The following is a 27,408-nucleotide window of genomic DNA, read 5'->3' as shown; positions in this document are numbered from 1 at the left end:
AAACAACCGCTTCCTTGATCAACTCTCAAGCAGTTGATTGGGACACGGCTGTAGCTATGCTGAATGATGAAGTCATTCGACAGGCAGCACGACAACACCAGTCCACGGTACTTCTAACCCCCACAGCACCTCAGCCTCAACACTCGGCTGATACCCAACATCCATCTCCACAGCCTCGGGACAACATCCCGCCCCCACAATCCGGAACTCCGTACCGTGGTCGTGGTCGAGGACGCAACAATCAACCTTATCGTGGCAGAGGATCCCGCGGGAGAGGCTACCGAGGTAACAGTTCTACTCATTCCTTTAACAATTTTTCGGGCCAGCAATATTACCCACAGTGGGCTTGGTGGAATACTCCACCTTGCCCATACCCGACTCAGCCCAATTGGCGGCCCAATACACCTCAGCCGGCACCCTCCGCCAACTTCACCGGGTACCCGTGTCCTACACCCTACAGCCCACAAATGGCAGCTCCTCCTGGTTTCAATGCATTATGCCCATCTGACTTAAGTGCTGCCGTGAACAACATTAATCTTGGATACGCGGACCCGACTCCCTTCATGGATACAGGTGCTGAACGTCATGTCACTGACAACCAAGGTATGATTCATCGCCCTGACTTATTTCCTGTTAACACTAAACTATTAGTCGGCAACGGACAGTACTTACCAATTGCGGGTTCCGGCACTGGTTACCTACCAATACATAACCGAAATTATATCCTACCTGACCTACTTTATAGCCCACATATCATTAAAAATTTATTGTCTGTCCGCCGATTCACCCGTGATAACAATGTTTCTATTGAATTTGATCCTTTTGGTTTTTCCTTGAAGGATCTCAAAACGGGGCGGCTCCTTTCCCGCCACAATAGTACGGGCGACCTCTATCCAGTCACTCCTCCAACATTACCACCACAAGCTTGCTTCATCACCGCTGCTACTTTGCCTTGGCATGACCGTCTTGGCCACCCCGGCAAACAAGTTTTTGATATTTTGTCTCGCAATTTTAATTTTCCATGTAATTCGAACAAGCTCTCTACTTTTTGCAATTCTTGTCATTTAGCCAATAGTAAACGTTTACCTTTTTATGAATCTACTTCTTTTACGTTTGCTCCCTTTGATATCATACATTGTGATTTGTGGACATCTCCTATTATTAGTAAAACCGGCTTTAAATATTACATGGTCCTAATAGACAATTTTTCCAACTTCGTGTGGGTGTACCCTTTAAAATATAAATCCGAAACTTTTACCACATTTACCAAATTTCACCGCCTCATAGCCACCCAGTTTAACCGCTACATCAAAACCTTTCAGTGTGATCTCGGGGGGGAATTCGATAACCATGCCTTCAAAGACTTTGCTCACCAACACGGTCTTCTCTTCCGTTTCTCCTGCCCTCAAACCTCTTCCCAAAACGGCCGTGCGGAACGCATGATTCGTCGACTTAATGACATCATACGCTCCTTACTCATTCACGCCCATCTTCCACCTTTATTTTGGGTAGAAGCACTTCACACCGCCGCTTATTTACACAATATACTTCCAACTAAACGACTAAACTTTTACACTCCCACATTCACCTTATACCTTCGCCACCCTACCTACGACCACTTACGAGTGTTCGGCTGTGCTTGCTACCCTAACACATCGGCAAACCAACCACATAAACTCCACCCACGGGCAGTCCGGTGCATTTTTCTCGGATACCCATCTGACTTCCGTGGGTATCGGTGTTTTGACCCTACCACGGGTAAGGTCCACATTTCCCGTCATGTCACCTTTGACGAGCACACATTCCCTTACACCATCTCTACACCAACATCCCGCTACTCATTCCTTGATGATGCCATACCCCCCGGGTTCATTTTCAGTCCACCAGCATCTCCCACAGCCTACCCACAAACTCAGCCCTCACAGCAGCCCCACAGCAGCCCCACCCAGCAGCCCTCACCGCAGCCCCCAGTCCTATATACATATGCTCGTCGTCCTAAACCTTCACAACAGCCCAATACCGCTCCGTCCCATCCAAACCCCACCCCCACGCCGTCCCCTGCCACCACAACCGTACCCCTCCAACCTACAAACACACACCCCATGACCACCCGCTCCAAAGCCCACTGTACCTTTGTTACCACCACGATCTCCCCGGTCCCCACCTCTTATGCCAAAGCCTTTGCCGACCCTAATTGGATGTCTGCCATGCAGGCTGAGTTTAGTGCTTTACAGGTTAATGAGACATGGGAACTCGTCCCTAGACCGGCCGATCGGCCAGTTATCCGGTGCCTGTGGCTTTTTCGCCATAAGTTTAAATCTGACGGGTCCCTTGAGCGTTACAAAGCTCGGCTAGTGGCTAATGGTAAGTCACAAACTGCGGGACTTGACTGTGACGATACCTTCAGTCCGGTGGTCAAACCGGCAACTATACGCACCGTTCTCTCTATTGCTATCTCTCGTTCTTGGCCAGTACATCAGTTAGATGTCAAGAACGCCTTTTTGCATGGCAACTTAAATGAGACTGTCTTTATGCATCAACCACCAGGATTTGTGGATCGGCGTTATCCTAATTTTGTATGCAGGTTGAAAAAGTCTCTTTATGGACTTAAACAGGCGCCTCGGGCTTGGTATACCAGATTTGCCACATTTTTAGTATCGCAAGGTTTTCTCAGCAGCACGTGCGACAATTCTTTGTTCATTTTTTCAAGGGGATCTCAAACCGCCTATCTTCTTTTGTATGTTGATGATATTGTGTTAACTGCCTCGACCAATGACCTACTACAGGATATCATTCGTATGCTATCACGGGAATTCTCGATGACCGATTTGGGTCCGCTATCTCATTTTTTGGGGATCAGGGTCACACAACAATCTGACGGGTTCTTCTTGGATCAATCGCAATATGTGAAGGACATTCTCTCTTGTGCATCTATGTCTTCTTGTAAACCATGTACCACCCCTGTTGACTTGTCTTCCAAGCTTAGTGCTTCGGATGGGTTACTATTTGCTAATCCTACTTTATATCGAAGTCTTGCAGGCGCTTTACAATATTTGACGTTTACTCGTCCCGACATTTCTTATGCGGTTCAGCAACTTTGCTTGTTTATGCACGAACCTCGTGATCCCCATTTTGCGTTCTTAAAACGCATCTTGCGGTATCTACAAGGCACTGTTGACTATGGTATTCGATTACGTAAATCTACCATCACTTCTTTGGTTGCTTACTCAGATGCTGATTGGGGAGGTTGTCCAGACTCCCGTCGTTCTACTAGTGGGTACTGTGTTTTCCTTGGGGATAATTTAATCTCTTGGTCCTCCAAGCGCCAACCTACAATATCACGTTCTAGTGCAGAGGCGGAATATAGGGGTGTTGCTAATGCGGTTGCGGAGGCGACTTGGTTACGCAACTTGTTGCTGGAATTACATCTCCCGCTCCGTCGGGCTACGGTGGTCTACTGCGACAACGTTTCAGCTGTTTACATGTCCGATAACCCGGTTCAACATCAACGAACGAAGCACATAGAAATTGACATTCACTTTGTTCGGGAAAAAGTTCATGTTGGGGATATTCGCGTTCTTCATGTCCCCTCTCCATTGCAATATGCGGATATTTTCACCAAGGGCTTGTCACGCCAATTGTTTCAGTTTTTTCGTTCCAGCTTGAACGTCTGTCCTACGCCCGTTCAAACTGCGGGGGAGTCTTAGCCGATATTATTAGAATATATTTAGAAGATATATTATTTGTATTATTGGTATTTATCTTATGTAATTATAGGGTGATTATGTTTCCTCATTAGAGATAGGTATCATTGTATTCTCTCCCTATATAAAGGGATTATTGTTATCAATGAAAGGCAATCAATCTATTCTCCATAAACGCTTTTAGCAACTTCAGCTCCGCTGGCTGAGACAACTAAGGCTTTAAAAACAACCGCCACCTCAGCTACCACATCATATTCCAAACTTCTTTAAAAACACTCATTTCTCCTACAACACCATAAAATTTCAAACCCCATTAAATATATTTAAATAATTTAACACGCGCGCACACACACACACACACACACATACATACATATAGTGTGTGTGTGTGTGTGAGAGAGAGAGAGAGAGATGTGAGTGGAGCCACCATCTTGAGTCCGTAACACGTTTGTAACAACGGAAAAAGTATGGAATCTTTTTTTTTTTTTGGGTGGGGGGTGGGGTGGGGGGGTGGGGATTTAGGCAATGCTTTAAAAATGCCCGGTTATACCGGTTTCCACTCACTAGCCCGTAAATTGGGTGAACTGTTTATAGTTTGAATTGCCGGTAATACGAGTTTGTACAATTGTAGACTTTTAGCAACCCATCCATAAACCATTTACCTCCCGATTTTAAGTTTTAACCTAGTGGCCTTCGATCAGTTTACCATTGATCTCCGCTCAATTTAACATTGAATCGAATTGCTCTCAATATTGCCATCGAGCAACTTCTGGATTACCTTTTGGATTATTTTTTTTATTACGGATTAACTTTTGGATTATTATTTTTTTTTATGGAATCATGTATCTTTGGATTACTTTTGAGTTGAAGTTGTATTTTTATGAAGTTATAGGGTTAACTAGTCAACCCAATTGAACCGTTCGGTACAACCAGTTGTAAATCGGTTGTACCATTTCTAAGCCAACCCCGATACAGTTAAAAAACGGTTTTTAAACCATTGAATTTTGGTGCCGGCTAGTCTTAGCTTGTGCTACTTTAGTAAAGGCTAAATTTCCATGTCTATTTTGGAAAAAAAAAAAATCTGGTCAACATGAGTACATGACTATTTAAGTGAATTCCCTTTAGTATTTCCATTTGACACTAATAATTAGACATTTGTATAGACATCATATTTTGAAAGTATCCTGGTATAATATTACCATTTAGACACTAATAATTAGACTGTTGTATAAGACTTAAAATATCATATATTGAAAGTATTCCAGAATAATATTAATCTTGATAACCCTACTATTAGACAAAATCAATATACAACTACAATTCCTGGTTTATCTCTAGTACACCTTAACGGATACTAATTTCTTGCAATAAATCACCATGTCAAAACAATCTTACAAAGAAACAATTCTATTTTACATTTGCACATAATATACTTTTGTATTTTACATTTACAAGCTCTTCAAACTGTCAAGAAATTGGAGTACTTTTAATTAGAGGGGCTAATTATTAGTACCAATTACATTCTTTTTGTGTATATAAATTTTTTACTAATTAATGTCTTCCAAATATTTTTCTTCTCTTAGTTTTTATACTTGAAGATTTGAGTCAAGAACATTGATGAAGGCAATAAGTCATGAGATGTTAACTGGTTATCAGTTACATTTACATCTTATGGTAAACAACACCTATACTAGTTACACACCTGTATTTGTATCAACTGCAAGGTATACATTACAGGTGCACGGCTTAACGCTGCTGCTTAATGATTCACCGAGTACCAGCTTAACTGAATAACAATGTTCCATATTGCCCACTGTCAACAGATTCTAAGTCTGCTGTGAAAACTTAATTACTAGATTTTTGGTAGGATTGCAATCTGGTTAATGAATTCACTAAGACATAATTAAAGAATGAAATGATACGTCAAAAGACTCGAAACCATCTTAACAAAATTAGTTTTGTTTTCTTGTACTTAGTCACAATATGCAATATAGACAAAACTATTAATCAAAAACATATTAATCACCAAATTGAATTACAACAAGCAAAAAGATTACTAGAGATAGCATTAAGCTATCTTCAATAACTATGTATTCGATGATAACATTCACAAAACGGTTCCGGTAGATCTTATTTTAAACTAAAATAATAATCTAAAATTCTTGACCCAAAACACAAGCAACAATATTCATAGGAAGAATTAGGATGTATCATGTATGCTCAAACCGAAAAACATATAAGATATTAACCATGTTTATGTTGAACCCAAATAAGTAACTTTAAGGTAACACATACACACTAACCTGCTTAAGTTTTTTCTTTGTTTTGGTAACATAGAAAGCCGAAAACTTTCCAAGATTTGGTTGCATGCATCTTTGGTTGTTCTTGTTGCTTCCAAACCTAACAATCATAAGAAAAAAAGAAAGCTTATTTAAAAAAAATATAAAAAATACCAATTTTAGTGTGACACTGTGACCTAACTTTTACAATGAAACCCTAGTTAATTAGATCACATCATTAAAGAAAAACATAAACTTTTTCTTGTTTTCTCTTCTTTTAAACCAAAAATCAAGCACACAATGGTTGATTTTGGATTTTAGGTCAGCAAGAAAACTTTGTGTGTGTGTGTGTGTGGGGGGGGGGGGGTAGATGAATCAGATTTGGGAGAAAATCTTTGAAAGAAAGATAACAAAACAGTTAAAATTACAGTTAAGAAAAAGATCCAAGAGTACCATATTAATGATTTCAAGAAAACAAAAAAAAAACCCTCTTCTTGCTCTCTTCATCAAGAACAAGTACATGATTTCAGACTCCAAAGTAGAATATTATATTAATTACTCCGTATAAAGCACATTAAATAGTAAATAAATCTATCATGATTACCAGTACAAAATTAACAAGAAGGTACAAAAATTGCATAAATTATTATTACCTGTAGCACCAGCATCATCTTCTTCCTTGAATCTGTTCAAGTTACCATTTTTTCACTTCAAGAAACTAAAAAGGTTCAAACTTTCCTAATTATATATTATATAATTATAATATAAATAATAAAAAAACAGATGGGAAGTTGTGTAATTAGTCATCATAACTTTGCAGCTTTTTGCTATTAACACAGTGATGGTGGTGGTGATGCACTGATGCATCTGTCCAGGTGTCACTCCTTTTCTGCAACTTCCATTCTCACTTATCCATTAACACAGTACACAAAATATTATAAAAACAACATAAAATAGTAAAATACAAACTATTAACAGCTTCTTGTTGTTCCACTTGTGAGCTGAGCTGACAGCAAGAGAAGTGAGCACATGCATGATTTCAACAAAAGTATAGATTTTTATACATTTGGTTGCATATGCTCACTCTCTTCTGTCAGCTTTCTTTAACTTTAACTCCTTCCGTAATAATATTCACACCCTGCAATGAATAAAAATTCAAGATTTATAAAAAATCTTAGATCTGTTATCTTTAACAATAAAGATTCAATTTTTATGTTAAAGAAACATAAAAAGATTAAAATAAAACCATACCCATGAGTCCATGACACATATCCAATGGTCCACTGAAACAATTCAACAAAATCAAGAAACCTAAAAGACTAAAGTTTGTGTTGACTTTTTAACAGAAAGTAAACAAGAACAAATGTATAGTGATTTGAGGTTGAAGATGAACCAAACCCATCAGACATCAGTATAATCACTAGTTACATCATATATATATTGTATAAAAATAAAAAAATAATAAAAAATAATAATTATAAAAGTCACATACTCACATAAGCATTTCGTCGTACATGTGGTGGGGTATGAATAAACAAAAGAAAGACAACACGAATTAAACACCATCCATGTGGGTCTTGTGCACAGTGCACACCCTTTTGTAATTAAGATGATCAATGCTTAAAATAATTAAAATGGTACAATACGTTGAACCGGGACGTACCGGAAGATTCGATTGAGTTGAATTGTTTATCCTGTAAGTCAATGTAAATACAAATTTTTAATATTAATAAATATTACAGGAACAATGCTCGAGTCAAATATAAAGTTTGTGTTTTGTATACGAACTTGATCAAATTACAAAAGAGGTAAAGAAATCAACCTTAGATTTGCAGGATACAAAACTGGATGATTAGCGAATTGTCGTTTACTGTGTTTATTCGTTTCAATTTTATCCGTTAGGTTAAAAGTCATTTGTAAAAAATATGGTCTGCAAAAAACAACAAAAATCTCTTGGATTTAAAATCGGTTTAACCGATATTTAAAAAAAAACATTGATGCGATGTTTTTAAAACTACCCAAAAATACCGGACTCTAAGTGAGTGTTTGGATGAGCTTTTAAAATTGTTTTTTTTGCTGATTTGTTTTGAAAAGCAAAAACAACTTCTGAAAAGCTGTAATTTGAAGCTTTTAAAGAAGTTTTGTCAAATACATTTTGCATTTCAACAAGTAAATAAGCAAATTTAAAAAGCTCATCCAAACACCCCTAAATACTGGTTGAAGATACGTACTGAGTTTTAAAACATTGAAGTTGATGGTATTAGCATTAGCAAATAATAAGATTATTATATGGGTGGTTGTCGACATGTTTCGTGGTTTGAGAAGATTAATAAGCCATGAGATGGGTGAGATTGATTGGGATTTGAGGGTGGGCCCTACAATAGACTTTGCATATTTCAAGGAGGACCGTTCATGTTAGGAAACACAAATGTACCACAACTCCTTGTATGTTTGGGAATGTGTTCTAGACTTTTAGATAATAGTTACATCATATTTAAAGACATGCGTGTCGTATTTGTTAGTTGCGTCTTTTGTCTTGTCGGTTTGTATGTTTTTATATCAAACATATCATACGACTCATTTGATTGGACAAACACTAACTCATACGTCTGTATAAACATTTGGCTCGTATTATATCTCATTATTTGGTTACATTTATATTTAAAAGACTACACATACGAATCATATGACATTTGCCACTTCATTTGCTTCTATGTCATTATACGACTTATATGATTGGAAGAACATCAACTCATACAGTCTGTATATATATAATAACCCTAGCCCAAATTCTTATATATGGCATATAAAACGCAAAAATGTGATATGGTTCGTATGGGCTTTGTCAATAGTGTGTTTGTCACATTAGTCGTTCTTTTTTGCAACTTTAATACATCATACAACACAGGTATGACTTGGATGAACATCAACTAGTATGGTTCGTATGAAGTTTATGAGGGTATGGTGTGTCATTATAAAACCTCATACGACTTGTACGTCTACATCATTCATACAGATTGTGTTTCATACGGCTCGTATGACCATGCAGTTTGTATGCAAGGCATGTCAAGGCTGCTGCTTATGGCCCATTATCACGGTGGGCCGGTGGCCCAAAATTTTAAACTTGTGAAACACACTTATAGATTAAGACAAATTTTATTTATTAAAAGCTAGTAATAACAAGCTAAGAGAGTAAGAGAACCCAATAATATTAATCTAATACCCATATTTTTTGCCCAAATATCTTTATTTATAACACGTATGTCACGTTGGCACCTTGGGAAGTTCGAAAGTCACGTTGGCAATCTTGATCAAACAACAGGGCGTGAGGTGGTAAAGGGGTAATTCGTGAATCTATAAAAATGATTTTATTAGGTTACAAATCGATGGGATGTCTCATAAAAATGGGCAGCCCATGGTTTTTGAAATGGCCATTTTAAGGATTTTCAAAACAAAAGGCCACTCTTAGATTCGCTTCAGACAAAATAAACATTTTAGGGAATTTCCATACAACTTTGGTGCATTCTCATATTGTTTCAATGGCATGATAAATTATTGTACAATACGATAAATATGGCAAAGTATAATACGATGAGAAAGAAAAACTTAACATACATTAAACTTTAAAAAAAAAGTTATGTTCTAATGTAACAAACGTTAAAAAAGTCTTACTTGAAGTAGTCTCTTATCTTAACTCGGTAAACTATTTAGCTTATGTTATAATGCAAATCTAAAAAAAATAAATTTTATAAATTTCAATATGGCTTATCGTCTTCTTAAATCGACAAACTTGTTATACAGATTGGGAACAATTTAATGTGAAAAGCAATAATCAAGAAAAACTTAAAGCTTAAACTTTGTTTTTTCCTTGTTTTTTAACGATTTTAGCTTAGTGGTATCGGTGTCTCTCCAAAAATGTCAAAATGCTTGACAATATCTCCTAACACTGAGTTCAAATCCTTCTGAGTGATGGTCGCCCATATTTACATAAATTGGACTTAGTATAGATTGAACCGGGAACCTCACCAGGAGGAAACCATTTAGTGAAAAACCCTCGACTACCTAAGCTAACTCATGTTGGTAAAGCTTAAACTTTGTGATCGTTTTTTTAATCTGATAGGGGTTGTGATAGTGTCACTCCTTGCCCCCCACCATCATCTTCATCTAGCGTCTTCTACAAAAGAATAAGACATTTTTTACCCCCAACGCATAAAATCAAATGACGCCTAAAACATTGAAGAATAGGAATAGAGCATACATTCGATAATGAAGGGAATATAGAAGATGTTAAGTAGCCTAACATTGTACTTTAGTACACAAAATAGATGAAATATTAATATCAATTTGTTAATGAAGCAATCACTTTTTTTGACATTCACTAAAAATAACAAAATATGATTGGATAACACCTGGTGCTTGCAAAAAAAATAGAAGAACTTGCGTATTTTAATATTTTGTGCAAATGAGCAAATTATTACTAAACTTATCATTTAAAATTATTTAAATATTATAATTCAATTATTTCTGAAAGTTTGAGCAACACTTTATAACTAAATATTTATTAATATTTTATGTAAAAATCAATGTATTTACTATTTACCATGTCGTCAAGGTTATTCAAGTGGGCTTAAGCCCATATAAAAGCCCATACAAGAAGTAAAATAGCATTCGAACTTCGAAGTTTCATTTTTCAAACACACTCTAGCCACTTTAATTTTGATTTTGGATTAGGGTATATGAAATTTATCAATTCGTAGGAAAATATATGAATTCTCGTTAATAGTCATATATATATATATATATATATATATATATATATATATATATATATATATATATATATATATATATTTGTTATGTTTTTATATACTTTTCAATGTAACGTTATCCATATAAAACAACAATATCGAAATCAGGGCCCGTGATAATCAAACACGAGAACATACAATTTTAACAACCCGTGACTTTTTTCTATATCATGAGAAAACTAAAACTTGACCCACACGTAAATAATTAACCTTATCAAATTATTCATACAAGACTCAAAACATAATCCAACTATGACTCAAAACACCTTTAAACTTATCGTAATAATAAACTTGATAAACCTAATAACTTTAAACAACTAGATAAACTGCTAAGCCAGCACATGATTAACCATAGTTTTGAACAGAAAACTAATGTGTATAATATTGGATAATCTTCACACATGTAAAAATTAGAGGACAAGCAACAATAAGTTATCAACACATCTACACATGCTTTTAAAATAAAATGAAACATTAATTGACTAAGGTAGAACAATTTAGTGAAGTATAATTACTTGAAAACTGAGAAAACATTAGGGTAGACTGATCATGTGCGTCTTTGACCTTCGTATGGAGACACGAGAGTCTCCATGTATATCACTCTTTCCCGTTCATGGTCAAAACGCCCAGGAAGAAAATATTATGTGTCTTTAAAGTAGTCTTCCAAATCTATATTCTTAAAAGAGTTGCCGTCCTCCAAAACGGCCAAACAATTCCCATTCCTCATGATGTGTACATGCCTGAATTGCCGATAACTTGTGCTATCGAATGCCATCACTTTTATCCACTCGTCACCATCCATCCTCCACATATCACACTTAAAACCCTCATAAGAGGTATATCTACAACCAACACACAAGTGAATGCAATCATTAAGAGCCACTACTTTCACATATACTGTTGAATCATCTGGAAAATATGGTAATTGTATTACCTTAAACTTTTCAGACTCCACATCAAAACTAATAAGGCCGCATTCTGGACCTAATCCCAATCCCCAACCGTCAAACTTGAAGTAAACTTTCTCGCCCAAGAATGTAGGTTGCCACCAACTATAGATTGGTATGATGATGTTTTCTAAATACGGAATCTTTCTCCATGAGTCTAGTCTATGTGAATAAATAAAAGTGTCGTCAATATAACAACCCATATGTAGAAGTTTGTAATCGTTAGAAGAGTCGACGTAGAAAGCAAGAGCATAAGTGATATCAACAACGAATTTAGCACAAATCTTCTTGTAGGCACGAGCCAGTGGATTCCAAAAGGCTAAGTAATGAGTGTCCATCAAAGCTACACATACCAATCCATCTAAGCTTGCTAAAACAATTATATCATCCTTAAATGGAATCGAACGGTTGGTGATTGAATCATGGTTCACGGGTTCACAATCAAGTGTACGAAAAGTTCGGTTTGGCTGACTAAGAAGAAGTTTATATTTGAAAAGTGCGGGCATGAAAACGTTCGTTGCGCACTCTACGCTCATATTCAGCTGCCAAACTTTCTTGCTGTATGCGGAGCCACTCTTCTAGAGACAGTGGTCCTCTAGATCTATGCCGATGAGTCCTCACCAGATTAAAATCGCCTGAATCATCCTCCAGATCCTGATCGAGTTCGGTGAGTTTCTCTCATAATTCGTCTGAGATCACCCAGATTGGAACCTTCCGGTGCTGTAACACGTCCCCTATATGTGGGAGTAGGACCGGTTGGTGTTGTAACATGCTCTAGGGTAAAACCTCCAGGTATTATTATTATTATTATTTTTATTTTTTTGTAAAAATCGTTGATATTTATCATGTCATCAAGGTGATTTTGTATAGGCTTAAGCACATATAAAAGCCACAAGAAGTTCAATACTATTAGAAGTTTCATTTTTGAAAGTACATGTATATTTTTAAACGTATCGTTATCCATATAAAACAATACTCCAAATGTGTAGTATAGTCTTGTTGGAAATCAGCCCCGGCAGCAATGAAACATGAGAAAACACAATATGAACAACTAGAAAGCCGCCATTTATATAAAAAACAAACCTAAACCAACGTACTATGACTCAAAACACTTTTAAACCTATCCTAGTAAATTCGATAAATATAATAACTTTAAACTAGATAAACAATGAAAGACTCAAAAATTCAAATTCCACAAGTATTATGCACATGATTTAGCATATAGATTTAAATAGAAAACTAATGTGTTATTTTGAATAACCTTCACACATGTTAAGAGGGACAAGCAACAATAAAGTATTAACACATCAGCCTACACATGCTTATATAATAAAAGGCAACATTAATTGACTAAGGTAACAAAAACAATATAGTAAGGTAACATAACAATAATTATACTGAGATATAATTACTTGAAAATGAAAAGCAAGAAAACATTAGGGTAGATCAATCATTAGTGTCTTTGACCTTCGGCTGGAGACACTAGAGTCTCCATGTATATCACTCCTCTCTGTTCATATTCAAAACGCCCATGAAAAAAATAATATAAGTCTTTAAAATGATCTTCCAAATCTATATTCTTATAAGAGTTGTTGTCCTCCCAAATCGCCAACCAATTCCCATTCCTCCTGATGTATATATGCCTGAATGACCAATGACTTGGGCTATCGAATGTCGCAATTTTTATCCACTCGTCACCATCCATCCTCCACATATCAAACCTAAAACCCCCATAAGGGATATATTTAACAACACACAAGTGAATGCAACTGTTGAGTGCTACTAAATTCATACCAAAACTTGCACCACAAGTTAAAGGTGGAAACTGTATTTCCTTAAACTTTTCAGACTCTACATCAAAACTGATAAGGCTGCGTTGTGGAGCTCCCGATCTCCAACTTTCCAGCTTGAAGTAAACTTTCTCACCCAAGGATATATCTTGCCACCGAATAAAGCTTCGTACGATGTTGTTTTCTAAACATGGAATCTTTCTCCACGAGTCTAATCTCCGGGAATAAATAAAACCCTCGCCACTGTTAGAAACTATTTGTAGAAGTTTGTAATCGCTTGAAGAGTCGATGTAGAAAGTAAAAGCATCACTCATGTCAACAACAAATTTAGTATAGATCTTCTTGTACGCACCAGTGAGTGGATTCCAAAAGGCTAATTCACGCGTGTTCTTAACGGCTACACATACCAATCCATCTAAACTAGCTAAAATCACCACATCATCCTTGAATGGAATAGGACGGGTGGTGATTGAAGTATGGTTCACGGGTTCACAATCAAGTGTACGAAAAGTTCGTGTTGGCTGATCAAGAAGAAGAAGTTTATATTTGGTATTATAGCGGATGTGGGATCGGGCGAAGCCTGGTGAACACAAGAAGGACTTCCATGATTTACAAACACACCGGAAACGACCTATGGACTTGGCCGGAAGTCGTGGTAGCACCTCCGACTGTATTATTTCAATTGGAAGCTGTGGAAGAACACAAGCCATAAATGATGATACAAGGATTTGCAAATAATATATAAGGATGAAGTTGATAGATATAAGGAAACTCTATATATATTATAATAAACAGGAACAACTTAGTATATATATTTGTGGAACGTGATATTGTTTTGATTAGGTGAATTATATACAAGTTTTTAGGGATTTTGTTAATTAATATTGCATCACAATAACTTCATAATTTCATTTTTTTTAACTTTTTTATTTCTAGTTTTTGAAATTTAAATATTATAAACTTAATTAACTTTTAAGTTTTTAAACCTTTGGGAGAAATTGAAAGAAGGTAGGATGACACCATCATGTTTAGGGAAAAATGACGAAAATAAACATGAGAAATACAAGTTGATGCGACATGCGAAAAAAAAAGGGTAAAACAACATTACATTGTGAGATTAAGTCCATATATTAGAAAAAAAAAAGAAATTTTAGCTTAATAGCCAATTTTCTCTTTATATTTTGTGCAAAGGACATAAATTATTACTTAAAAAGATATCTTATAATTATTTAAAATATTGTAATTTAATTCTTTGAGAAAGTTTAATGTTTTCTGACTAATGTCTAATTAATATATTTTTTTCGAAAAAAGCAATTATATTTACCATGCCTGTATAGAAGTTTCATTTATATAAGTGCTTGTATATTTTTAAACGTACCCAAAAACATGAGAAAACACAATTTGAACAACTCATGCAACTTTTATCTGTATAGCAAAACTGAATACTTAACCGTCACATAAATCGTTAACCCTATTAAACTATTTATACAATACTGATCAAAACCTAAACCAACGTACTATGACTCACTTTTAAACCTATCCTAATAAATTCGATAAACATAATGACTTTAAACAATCGGCTATAAACAATACACAACTCAAAACTCGAAACACCAACACTTTAAGCCCTTTTTATTAATCTATTTGAGATTTTCACAACAACGAATATTCTGGACTTCTAAGTCAAAACATGATTCACCATAGTTTTTAACAACAAATTAATCTGTGGTATGTAAAATAACCTTCACACATGTTAGAGGGACAAGCAACAATATAATGAAGTAACATAATAATGTGTAAACTAAGAAAACATTATGATAATCAACGCATCTACACATGCTTTTATGATAAAATGCAACATTAATTGCCTAAGGTAACAAGAAGAGTTTAATGAAGTAACATAATAATGAGTAAACTAAGAAAACATTAGGGTAGACCGATCATGTGTCGCCACTCGCCTGGAGACACGAGAGTCTCCATGTATATCACTTCTTCTTGTTCATGGTCAAAAGGCCAAGGAAGAAAATAATATGTATCTTTAAAGTAATCTTTCAAATCTATATTCTTAAAAGAGTTGCCGTCCTCCAAAATCGCCAAACAATTCCCATTCCTCCATATGTGTATATGCCTGAATAGCCAATTACTTGGGCCATCGAGTGTCGCCACTTTTATCCACTAGTCACCGTCCATCCTTCATATATCACACTTCAAACCCTCATAAAAGATGACTCTATAACCAACACACAAGTGAATGCAATCATTAAAAGCCACTACTTTCATACCACCTAAAGTTGCATCATCAGGAAAAGGTGGAAATTGTATTTCCTCAAACTTTTCAGACTCTACATCAAAACTAATAAGGCCGCGTTGTGGACCTCCCGATCTCCAAGCTTCCAGCTTTAAGTAAACTTTCTCACCCAAGAATATAGCTTACCACCAATTAAAGCTTCGTATGATGTTGTTTTCTAAACATGGAATCTTTCTCCACAAGTCTAATCTCAAGGAATAAATAAAAGCCTCGCCAGTGTAATAAACTATTTGTAAAAGTTTGTAATCGTTAGAAGAGTCGACGTAGAAAGCAAAAGCACTAGCGAAATCAACAACTAATTTAGTACGGGTCTTCTTATAGGTACCGGTGAACGGATTCCAAAAGGCTAATTCATGCGTGTTCTTAACAGCTACACATACCAATCCATATAAACTTGCTAAAATCACCACATCACCTTTAAACGGAATAGGACGGGTGGTGATTGAATCATGGTTCACGGGTTCACAATCAAGTGTACGAAAAGTTTGTGTTGGCTGATCAAGAAGAAGAAGTTTATATTTGGTATAATAGCGGAGATGAACTCGGGCAAAGCCTCGCAAGGGCGAAGCTTCCTTAGGGCCGGGTGGCCCCGCCCCCCTGTTTTTTTGCGCGGGTAGTGTAAATCGACCCTTTTTTCGTCCGAAATTTTGTATACGTAATGTAAATTTACCAGTTTTATACTGAAAATTTGAGGCCGGCCCCCCTAGTTTATGATTTTTATATTACATTTTAAGTTTGCCCCGACCAACTCGCCCAAGCTTCGCCACTAAAGCCTGGTGAACACAAGAAGGACTTCCATGATTTACAAACACACCGGAAACGACCTATGGACTTAGCCGGAAGTCGTGGTAGCAACTCCGACTGTATAATTTCAGTTGGAAGCTGTGGAAGAACACGAGCCATCAGCCATGAATGATGATACAAAGATTTGCAAATAATGTATATGGATGAAGTTGATAGATATAAGGAAACTGTATATTATAATATAAACAGGAGCAACTTGTATATATATTTGTGGAACGTGATATTGTTATGATTGGGTAAATTATATACAAAGTTTTAGGGATTTTGTTAATTAATATTGCATCACAATAACTTCATAATTTTAATTTTTTTAACTTTTGAATTTCCAGTTTTTGAAATATAAATTTTATAAACTTATAATTTTTATGTTTATAAAGTTTAAAATTTAATTTTATTAATTAAGAATTAAATATAAATCTTATTCTTGATCACAATTCCATGACAATTCCTTAGCCCGGTTATTGTGATTTAACGCCGAAGCCGGAAGATGCTACCACCATCCATGTCGAAGCCACCTCCACATGACCTGCTATGTCGGAACATAGCGCAACGCCCCCGTCCTTCACGTCCATCTGGCATGGTGTTAACTTAGAACTCTTTCATGCCACGAACGTTAAACCACAATCACCAGCGTTAAAGAGACTAATTTTAAAGCTTTAAGAAAAAATGTAAAATATTGTATGTTAACAAAAACTTATTAATATCCATTTGCTAATAAACTAGTCATATTTCTTTCTTTTTTTCTTTTCACTCAAAATAAACAATATATAGTAAAAAGGATGAGAGTGATTTTTTTTGCATTTTCTAGGTAATATAAATAGAAAATGGAATGGATCATAAGATGGGATGGAGTGGGAGTCGGAACTCCTAGGAAGCACTGATCCGTGCGTGAACACAACGAACTCCTAGGAAACACTAGCCCCGTGCGTGAACACCACCCTCCTGGATCCCGAGGGGCCATTTTTTCCCTTGGAAATAAGGGAATAGCCCTCGGTTTCTCCCGGTTGAATTTTGAGTGGTTTTGGCCTTTGAAAAATTGAGAGAATGTAGGACGACACCAACATGTATAGGGAAAAATGAGAAAAATAGCAGGAGAATTTTTTTTATGTGACATGCGGAAAAAAAAGCGGTAAAACAACATTACATTGTGAGATCAAGTCCATATCTTAGAAAAAAATAAAACAGGCCAGAAAACATGAGAAAACACAATTTAAAAAACTCGTTCGACTTTTTTCTGTATAACAAAACTGAATACTTGACCGTCACATAAATCGTTAACCCTATCAAACTATTTGTACAATACTGATCAAATCCTAAACCAACGTAGTGACATACTATGACTCACTTTTAACCCTATCCTAATAAATTCGATAAACATAATGACTTTAAACAATTGGATATAAACAATACACGACTCAAAACTCAAAACTCAAAACTCCAACATTTTAAGCCCTTTTTAATCTATTTGAGGTTTTCACATCCACGAATATTCTGGACTTCTAAGACAGCACATGATTCACCATAGTTTTGAACAGAAAACTAATCTGTGTTATGTTGAATAACCTTCAAACATGTTAAGAGGGACAAGCAACAATATAAATAATCAACACATGTACACATGCTTTTATGATAAAATGCAACACTAAATTACTAAAAGACACCTGTTAACTTTCTGACTGATCCGTGAGAGGGAAGATCTACCATGCGTCCTGCGGACGTTCTTGTGTTTGGCTGGGCAGGGGGTAAGCATGCGTGTGTTGACCTCACTGGGGTGTCCCCGTTGGTGGGGCTGAGAGACAGTGACATCGTACCGGGACAGGCGATTTTGAGGGCGGAATCTAGGAAGGTTGCTAAGCATGAGGCAGCGTGTTTGGAGAATCAGCACGTGTTCATTCCATTTGCCTTCGAAACATTTGGATCCCTAGCTCCCGAGGCGGTTCGCTTCTTGGAGCGGGTGCAGAAGGTGGTCCACAGTGACTTGCAGAACCCGAGGAACCAAGGATTTATATTTAGCAGAATAGGCTTTGCGATTCAAAAGGGGATAGCGGCGCAGCTTGTTGCTCGCCTACCCATTATTCAGATGTAGCTTGGTTTGTGTTATATAAAAGAAATGATAATTGTAATAAAAAAAATTACTAAGGTAACAAGAACAATTCAGTGAAGTAACATAATAACGAGTAAACGAACATATAATTACTTACAACTAACAAAACATTATGATAGACCGATCATGTGTTGCCACTCGCCTGGAGACACGAGAGTCTCCATGTATATCACTTCTTTCAGTTTAGGGTCAAAAAGCCAAGGACAAAAATAATATGCATCTTCAATGTAATCTTCCAAATCTATATTCTTAAAAGAGTTGTCCTTCAAAATCACCAAGCAATTCCCATTCCTCCATATGTGTATATGCCTGAATGGTTGATAATATTGGCCATCGAGTGTTGCCACTTTTATCCACTAGTCACCATCCATCCTCCACATATCACACTTCAAACACCAATAAGAGATTACTCTATAATCAACAAACAAGTGAATGCAATTATTAAGAGCTATTATTTTCATACCACCTAAAGTTGCATCATTAGGAAAAGGTGGAAACTGTATTTCCTCAAACTTTTCAGACTTTACATCAAAACTAATAAGGCCGTGCTGTGGACCTTCCAATCCCCAAGTTCCCAGCTTGAAGTGAACTTTCTCACCCAAGAATATAGCTTGCCACCAATTAAAGCTTCGTATGATGTTGTTTCTAAACATGGAATCTTTCTCCACAAGTCTAATCTCAAAGAATAAATAAAACCCTCGCCAGCGTAAGAAACTATTTGTAGAAGTTTGTGATCGTTAGAAGATTCGACGTAGAAAGCAAAAGCACTAGTGATAATATCAACAACAAATTTAGTATGGGTCTTCTTATAGGTACCGGTGAGCGGATTCCAAAAGGCTAATTCATGCGTGTTCTTAATGGCTACACATACCAATCCATCTAAACTCGCTAAAATCACCACATCACCCTTAAACGGACTAGGACGGGTGGTGTTTGAATCATGGTTCACGGGTTCACAATCAAGTGTACGAAAAGTTTGTGTTCGCTGATCAAGAAGAAGAAGTTTATATTTGGTATTATAGTGGAGATGGGCTCGAGCGAAGCCTGGTGAACACAATAAAGACTTCCATGATTTACAAACACACCGGAAACGACCTATGGACTTAGCCGGAAGTCGTGGTAGCACCTCCGACAGTATAATTTCAGTTGGAAGCTGTGGAAGGGGACAAGCCATGAATGATGATACAAAGATTTGCCATAAATGAAGGACAAAAGCCATGTATTATTTAAAAGGATGATATAATTGCAATGATATATGTGGAGGAAACTCGATAATATAATAAACATGACCGACTTGTATATTAGAGCATCCACGTCAACAAAACTCTACAAACTGCCACATCAGTATCACATCACATTTCAAACTTTTTTCAAAAACTTTAATTTTCTTCCACAACAACCAACATCCATAAATGACCACATCATCAAATATTCCTACAATTAAGTTTATATTTAATCAAATAACTTTTATAACAAATTTAAATTTTATATTTCACATATATTTATAAGAATATGTATTTTAAATAAACAGAAAATTAAAAATAAAGCATGAAAAATTATTAAAATACATTAAAAATAAATACATTAATCTTTTTCATAAAAAAATGAAGTACATTTGTTCGGTGACCTTATCAACATGTTCATTTTTTCACTATGCCTCTCACGCTTGTTATATGTTTTTAATTTATAAAAGTATTATGAGCTAATTTTTCTTTTTTTACTAAACAACAAAAAATGCTTCTAACAAGCTCTTTCAAATTTATTTCAAAAAGAAACTTATTATTATTATTATTATTCTAAAAAGTGTTGTTGAAGTTGGGTATGGGCCCACTTTTTTGTCGACGGTAAGTTTGCAGCCACAAACTCCACTTCAAAAACTTTGTTCCACATCAATGAAATTTTCCTTCACAAAGTCTGCTTGATGCCACGTCCCTTCAGACCTTGAGAAAAGGTAACCGATGTGGATGCTCTTACGGAACGTGATCTTGGTTATCATTAGGTAATTATACAAGGCATGAAATAATACAGAATTATTGTTAATTAATATTGCAACAAGAAAGATGTTTGATGTATGGAAATTTAAATATTCATTTGTATAATATAACAATTACAAAATCACAATAACTTCGTATTCTCAATTTTCAATTTTTTACTTAAAAATAAATCTGTTAGGTTGCATGAGATACTGTTTGGTTGCTTACTTGAATTCCTGGGTGTGATTTGCTTTGTTAACTGTTTACAACTTGCTTATTTGTTCGTTGCTTAGTTCTATAAACTCACTTTAATTGCTTATGTGATCAGGACTAAAACCATTTACTTCATAATAGTAAATCTGTACACGAATTGCATTGACCACATACTCCTTATGATACGATACCCTACTTGCTCTAACTATTTAGAATAATTAGGTTTTTGATTGACTCAAACAACAGTTATCAGAAGTCTGAAAAGTTTAAGGAAATACAGTTTCCACCTTTAACTTGTGGTGCAAGTTTTGGTGTGAATTTAGTAGCTCTCAACGGTTGCATTCACTTGTGTGTTGGCTATAAACATGAGGGTTTCAAGTGTGATATGTGGAGGATGGATGGTGACAAGTGGATAAAAGTGGCGAAATTTGATATCTCACGCTATCAGCCATTCAAGCATATACACATAAGGAGGAATGGAAATTGGTTGGCGATTTGGGAGGACAACAACTCTTTTAAGAATATAGATTTGAAAGATTACTTAAAAGGCATATATAATTTTCTTTCAGGGTGTTTCGACCATGAACAAAAAGGATTGATATACATGGAGACTCTTGTGTCTCTAGAGGCGAAGGTCAAAGACGCACATGATCGGTCTACCCGAACGTTTTCTTACTTTTCAAGTAATTATATGTCAATATATTCATTGCTACATTACTTTCATTATATTGTTCTTGTTACCTTAATCAATTAATGCTGGCTTTTATTATTAAAGTATGTGTAGGATGATCTGTTGATAATTATGGTAGCTTGTCCCTCTAACATGTGTGAAGGTTATTCAACATAACACACATTAGTTTTCTGTTCAAAACTATGGTGAATCACGTGTGGATGTGAAAACTCAAACAGATGCGAAAGGGCTTCATATTTGAATATTGGATTTTTTAGTTTGAATCGTTTATTTAAGTTTATCACTGTTGGGTTTTAACAAGATTATCAAAGTGATAAAATCCCTATTTTACCAAAAACGCAGCGGATATAAAAGTTTTAAATCTTGTTAATATGATATGTATAAAACCAATTTTAAACATGCAAAACCCAAACCCGGATCCAAATACGAATTACACACTATCAAATACATGCATGTCACTACTACCTTTCAATATGACAAAACCGGGTGAAAGAGATGATGATTGAAAGGTAAGAACTTGAATATGGAAGCTCCTCAAGCTAGCATACCCCAAGCTTCAACAACACACCACTTCTAGCTAGGATTTGCACTTGAAATTTTCTTCTTCTTTTCTTATGTTGGATGAAAATACCCAAGAGAGGAAGAGAGAAAAGTTTACTTGGAAATTATGTGTGTTATGAAAGAATGAAAGAGAAAGACTTGGTTTTATTTAAAGGCATCTTTCTCTCCACCAATAATAACCATTGCATGTCTCCACTCACCTTGCATGTCTCCACTCAAACATATAATAATATTACATTTGAAAGAGTTATTATCTTTTTTTCTTTTATAAAACTTTAAACATATATATATATATATATATATCCATACATATATACTTTTATAAGTTTATAGCTTATAACTTATAAAACCTATTATATGTTAAGAGACATGCTTGGTTATTATTATTCACATATTGTTATTTAACCAACTTAAATAACACTATGTAATGTTCTTTCATAAAACATAAATCATCCATATGATTTGTTTATTACACAAGTACATTTTATTTAGAAACCCCTTTCCAAATAACTCAAGTGTTAATATTCATTTGTTATGATCACATCATATATAAACGAATATTATCGGTGTTTGTCTAGCTTGTTATTGGGTATGACCCGACTTGGATCATAACGTACTAGCCACATCAATTTAATATGTCTCTTGGGCAGACCGAGTCCAACAGGTTCGAGCGCTTCATGCATGTCATATGGAAGAAACCCAATCTGTTTCATCTTATGTACTTAAGATGAAGAGCCACATTGATCGGCTTGAACGGCTTAACTGTCCCGTCTCAAAAGAGTTAGCCACGGATTTAATCCTAAATGGCTTAACTAAAAGGTTTGAGACATTCGTCATGAACTACAACATGAATGGATGGGACAAAAGCATTGGTGAGCTTCACGCAATGCTTAAGACAGCCGAGGCCGGCATGGGTAAAAAGGTTTTACCCGTTCTTGCGATCAATGAGGGTGGCTCAAAGAAAAGGCATCACCCGGAACCAAAAGCAAAGGTTGCCGTTGGTAAGGGAAAGTCAAGAAGGGGTTCAAGGGAAAGGCAAAGGCGGAGCCAAAGCCAAAGAAGCTAAAGGTTAGCGCTGAGGATCCGTGCTTTGGTTGTGGTGAGATAGGTCATTGGATGAGAAACTGTCCGACCTATCTCAAGGAGTTGAAAGCTAAGAGGGATGCGGGGCAAACCTTAGGTACAACTTTCATGATTCACATTGATCTTAATATTATTTCTTCTAACACATGGGTATTGGATACCAGATGTGGAACTCACATATGCAATTCATTGCAGGGGTTCAAAAGAAGAAATGAGATGAAGAAAGGAGATATAAGTCTCTTCATGGGCAATGGAGCAAAGGTTGACGTCCAAGCCCGAGGAGATTATGTTTTAAAGCTTCCAAATGGTTTGGAAATTGTTTTGAAAAACATTTTATATTCCCCTAGTTTGACTAGGAATATTATCTCTGTTTCTGTATTAAGACAATCTGGTTATGACTTTAAGTTTGTTGATAATGGTATTTATGTTTTCATGGATAATGTCTTTTATTTTAAAGCGATGCCGTTTTATGGCATTTATGAATTAATTCATGATGACTCATACATTGATAACTCGTTGTACCAAGCTAACACCAAAAGACTCAAAATGGATTTGAGTAATATTTTTCTTTGGCATTGTCGTCTTGGTCACATAAACAAGAATCGTATTCATACACTTCGAAAGAATGGTCTTTTGAAATCAAATGTTGATTCATTTGATGAATGTGAATCTTGTTTATTGGGAAAGATGACCAAAGAACCCTTTAATGGAACAAATGAAAGGGCGAAAGACTTATTAGGTATCATACATTCGGATGTATGTGGACCTTTTAGGACAATGACAAGAAATGGTGAAAGATACTTCATTACCTTTACCGACGATTATAGTCGCTATGGGTATGTGTTCTTGTTAAGACACAAAAATGAGGCCTTTGAAGTGTTCAAAGTCTTCCAAAATGAAGTACAAAATCAACTCAACGAAACAATCAAAGTACTACGTTCCGATAGAGGAGGTGAATACCTCAATGATGCGTTTCTAGAACATCTTAGGAGTTGTGGGATTGTCTCACAACTTACTCCACCTGGAACACCACAACATAATGGTGTGTCCGAAAGGAGGAATCGAACTTTATTGGACATGGTTCGATCCATGATGGCTAGAAGCTCATTACCTCTATCATTTTGGGGTTTCGCTGTGATCTCTGCTGCCCGTATTTTAAATATGGCACCAACCAAGAAAGTGGATAGGACACCTTTTGAAATATGGCATGGAAAGGCTCCAAAATTTTCATATTTAAAGGTATGGGGTTGTGAGGCTTATGTTAAGATCTACACCCCTGACAAACTTGAATGTCGATCCACTAAGTGTATATTTGTAGGATATCCCACGGATTCGATGGGATATTATTTCTACAATCCAAGCGAGCATAAAGTGTTTATAGCTCGAAAGGCTAAGTTCTTGGAAAGAAGGTTCCTTATGGAAGGAACTGATAGAACTGTAGAACTCGAAGAGGATCGAGAACTACAAGCCGATACACGTTTGGTTGATACTAGCAATCAACAAGAGGTTGTTGAGGATGATCAAATGGTTGATCAAAACACACAAAACATTCGCAAATCTGGTAGAGTTAGCACCCCACCTGAGAGATATGGATTTTTCATGGATGGATGCTACGTGGTTGATTCGGATGAACCCACCACATACCGAGATGCAATGTCGCAATCTGATTTTGACAAATGGCTAGAAGCCATGAATGCTGAGATGCAATCCATGCATGACAATCAAGTATGGGACTTGGTTGCTCCACCTCTAAATTCCAAGCTGGTTGGAAGTAAGTGGGTTTTCAAGAAGAAAACTGATATGCATGGAAACTTGGATACTTATAAAGCTAGACTTGTAGCAAAGGGTTTCACTCAAACTCAAGGGGTTGATTATGATGAAACTTTCTCGCCCGTGGCGATGCTAAAGTCTACAAGGATATTGTTTGCCATAGCCGCATATTATGACTATGAGATATGGCAAATGGATGTCAAAACTGCTTTTCTAAATGGGCATCTTAATGAAGATGTTTATATGGTTTAGCCTGAAGGTTTTTTCGATCCACAACATCCTAACAAAGTATGCAAATTGAAGAAATCAATCTATGGATTGAAACAAGCATCTAGAAGTTTGAATCACCGTTTTGATGATGAAGTTAAGAAATTTGGATTCATCAAAAACGCTGATGAAGCTTGTGTGTATAAGAAAGCTAGTGGGAGCATCATAACCTTTCTGGTATTATATGTCGATGACATATTACTGTTTGGAAATGACATTCCAACCTTGGAAGGTGTGAAAGCCTGGCTTGGAAGCTGTTTTTCCATAAAGGATCTTGGTGAAGCCGCCTATATTCTGGGAATAAGGATCTATAGGGATAGATCAAGGCGGTTGATAGGTTTGAATCAAAGTGCATACATTGACAAGATCTTGAAAAGGTTCAAGATGGAAAACTCTAAGAAAAGTTTGGTACCTATTCAAAGAGGAACGATGTTGAGTGCTTCTCAATGTCCAAGCTCAAAGGATGAGCAAGACAAAATGAGTGGTATCCCATATGCATCTGCTATAGGATCCATCATGTATGCCATGATTTTCACTAGACCGGATGTGTCATGCGCCTTGAGCATGACAACTCGATACCAACAAAATCCGGGAACTAGCCATTGGATGGCTGTTAAGAGCATATTGAAATACCTTAGAAGGACTAAGGATATGTTTCTAATATATGGCTCTGGTGAGGAGGAACTCGTTGTAAAGGGTTACACTGATGCGAGTTTCCAAACTGATCGAGATGATTCTCGATCACAATCGGGATACGTTTTCGTTCTCAATGGTGGTGCTGTCTCATGGAAGAGTGCAAAACAAGACGTGGTAGCTTTATCCACCACTGAATCTGAATACATCGCCGCCTCCCTGGCAGCTCAAGAAGCTGCATGGATTAGAAAGTTCATTGCCGATCTAGGAGTGGTTCGTACCATTCAGGACCCTCTAGAGATCTTTTGTGACAACGAGGGTGCGATTGCTCAAATCAAGGAACCCCGCGCATATCAAAAGACTAGGCATATTGAGCGGAGATTCAACTACATAAGGGATGAAGTTGAAAAGGGAAAGATATGTATTCGCAAAGTTCACACTGATCAAAACATTGCGGACCCACTCACGAAACTCCTTGAAAGGCCGAAGCATGAGAGTCATACTTGCGCCTTAGGACTTCGATATTCTAGTGATTGGATTTGATCAAAATTTGTATTTGGATATTGGAACAATTTTATTTTAACTCAATCATATGGTTTTGGTTATGGTCATGTTCTTGAGTTATGTTCCATTTTAGTATGTTTAAATCCGTGAATAATTTGAATTATTCTAAACGTCCGTAGTTGTTCATATTTGTGGGAACAAATGTGAAAGTAAGACTATTATGAACTTGGATTGGTAGATATTCATGAGGTATGAATATAGCAAAGGGTTGCTGCCAAGGTTCATAGATATTTATGGGATAAATACTGGACTGACCCGCTCTCAATTTTACTGCATGGAATCCTTGGGATTTGTGATCATAAGTAAATTTGAGTAAAGGCGAACTTCATAGCATCCTCGGACCTGAGATACATATTGGGTCTTGATATTCATCGACTATTAAGCTTTGACTTAGTTCTTCGCTGCTCTGAAATATGTCAGTACATAAGGCTAAGCTCAAGTATAGTACAAGGTGATAGTGAGAGACGTATGTAGTCAATATGGGATTTGTCCCTCTTATTCGTTGAGAGTTAAATGTCTAAGGCCTGACAAGTTAAATCAACAGAGAATGATCACTCTGTGTCTCTGGATTTAAAATGACATTTGTGGCAAAAGGATAAATGATAGTTTCACCTAAATCATTTTCAAGTATGGGACTTGAAAGGGATGATGTTATTGAATGGCATTTCGTCATACGTATTAGGGGTAGTAAACCGTAGTTAGACGGTATTTGCTACTTGCATCAATCTTCTATGTATCTTGTGCAAGTGGGAGATTGTTGGACTCGGTCTGCCCAAGAGACATATTAAATTGATGTGGCTAGTACGTTATGATCCAAGTCGGGTCATACCCAATAACAAGCTAGACAAACACCGATAATATTCGTTCATATATGATGTGATCATAACAAATGAATATTAACACTTGAGT

At 36.3% G+C, this 27,408-nt stretch overlaps 1 protein-coding gene and 2 pseudogenes across 2 annotated transcripts; all 3 read right to left on the bottom strand.

The window, feature by feature from the left end:
* Positions 1-11,325: 11,325 nt before the first annotated feature.
* LOC143632306 (F-box/kelch-repeat protein At3g06240-like) lies at positions 11,326-16,739 on the bottom strand (annotated as a pseudogene). The gene is made up of 3 exons (XR_013153501.1): positions 16,610-16,739; positions 15,735-16,389; positions 11,326-11,633 (listed from the first exon to the last, which is right to left on the bottom strand). The product of XR_013153501.1 is annotated as an F-box/kelch-repeat protein At3g06240-like (transcript).
* On the bottom strand, positions 13,192-14,245 carry LOC143632315 (F-box/kelch-repeat protein At3g23880-like). The gene has a single exon (XM_077100867.1). The coding sequence runs from the start codon at positions 14,236-14,238 to the stop codon at positions 13,192-13,194; it is 1,047 nt and encodes a 348-aa protein (XP_076956982.1). The 5' UTR covers positions 14,239-14,245.
* A 2,115-nt stretch (positions 16,740-18,854) lies between the features above and the next one.
* On the bottom strand, positions 18,855-19,963 carry LOC143632339 (putative F-box protein At3g49980; annotated as a pseudogene).
* Between the last annotated feature and the right edge of the window lie 7,445 nt (positions 19,964-27,408).

Source organism: Bidens hawaiensis, unplaced genomic scaffold (assembly GCF_021521415.1).
Source record: "Bidens hawaiensis isolate Kalapana, Puna unplaced genomic scaffold, B.hawaiensis_p1.1 tig00006387_1, whole genome shotgun sequence".
NCBI lineage: Eukaryota > Viridiplantae > Streptophyta > Magnoliopsida > Asterales > Asteraceae > Bidens > Bidens hawaiensis.
This window is presented reverse-complemented; position numbering and strand designations above follow the sequence as displayed.

Bases quoted from the DNA above. Each gene is read 5' to 3' on its own strand.
- LOC143632315 (XM_077100867.1), bottom strand. From the start codon at position 14,238: ATGGCTTGTGTTCTTCCACAGCTTCCAATTGAAATAATACAGTCGGAG.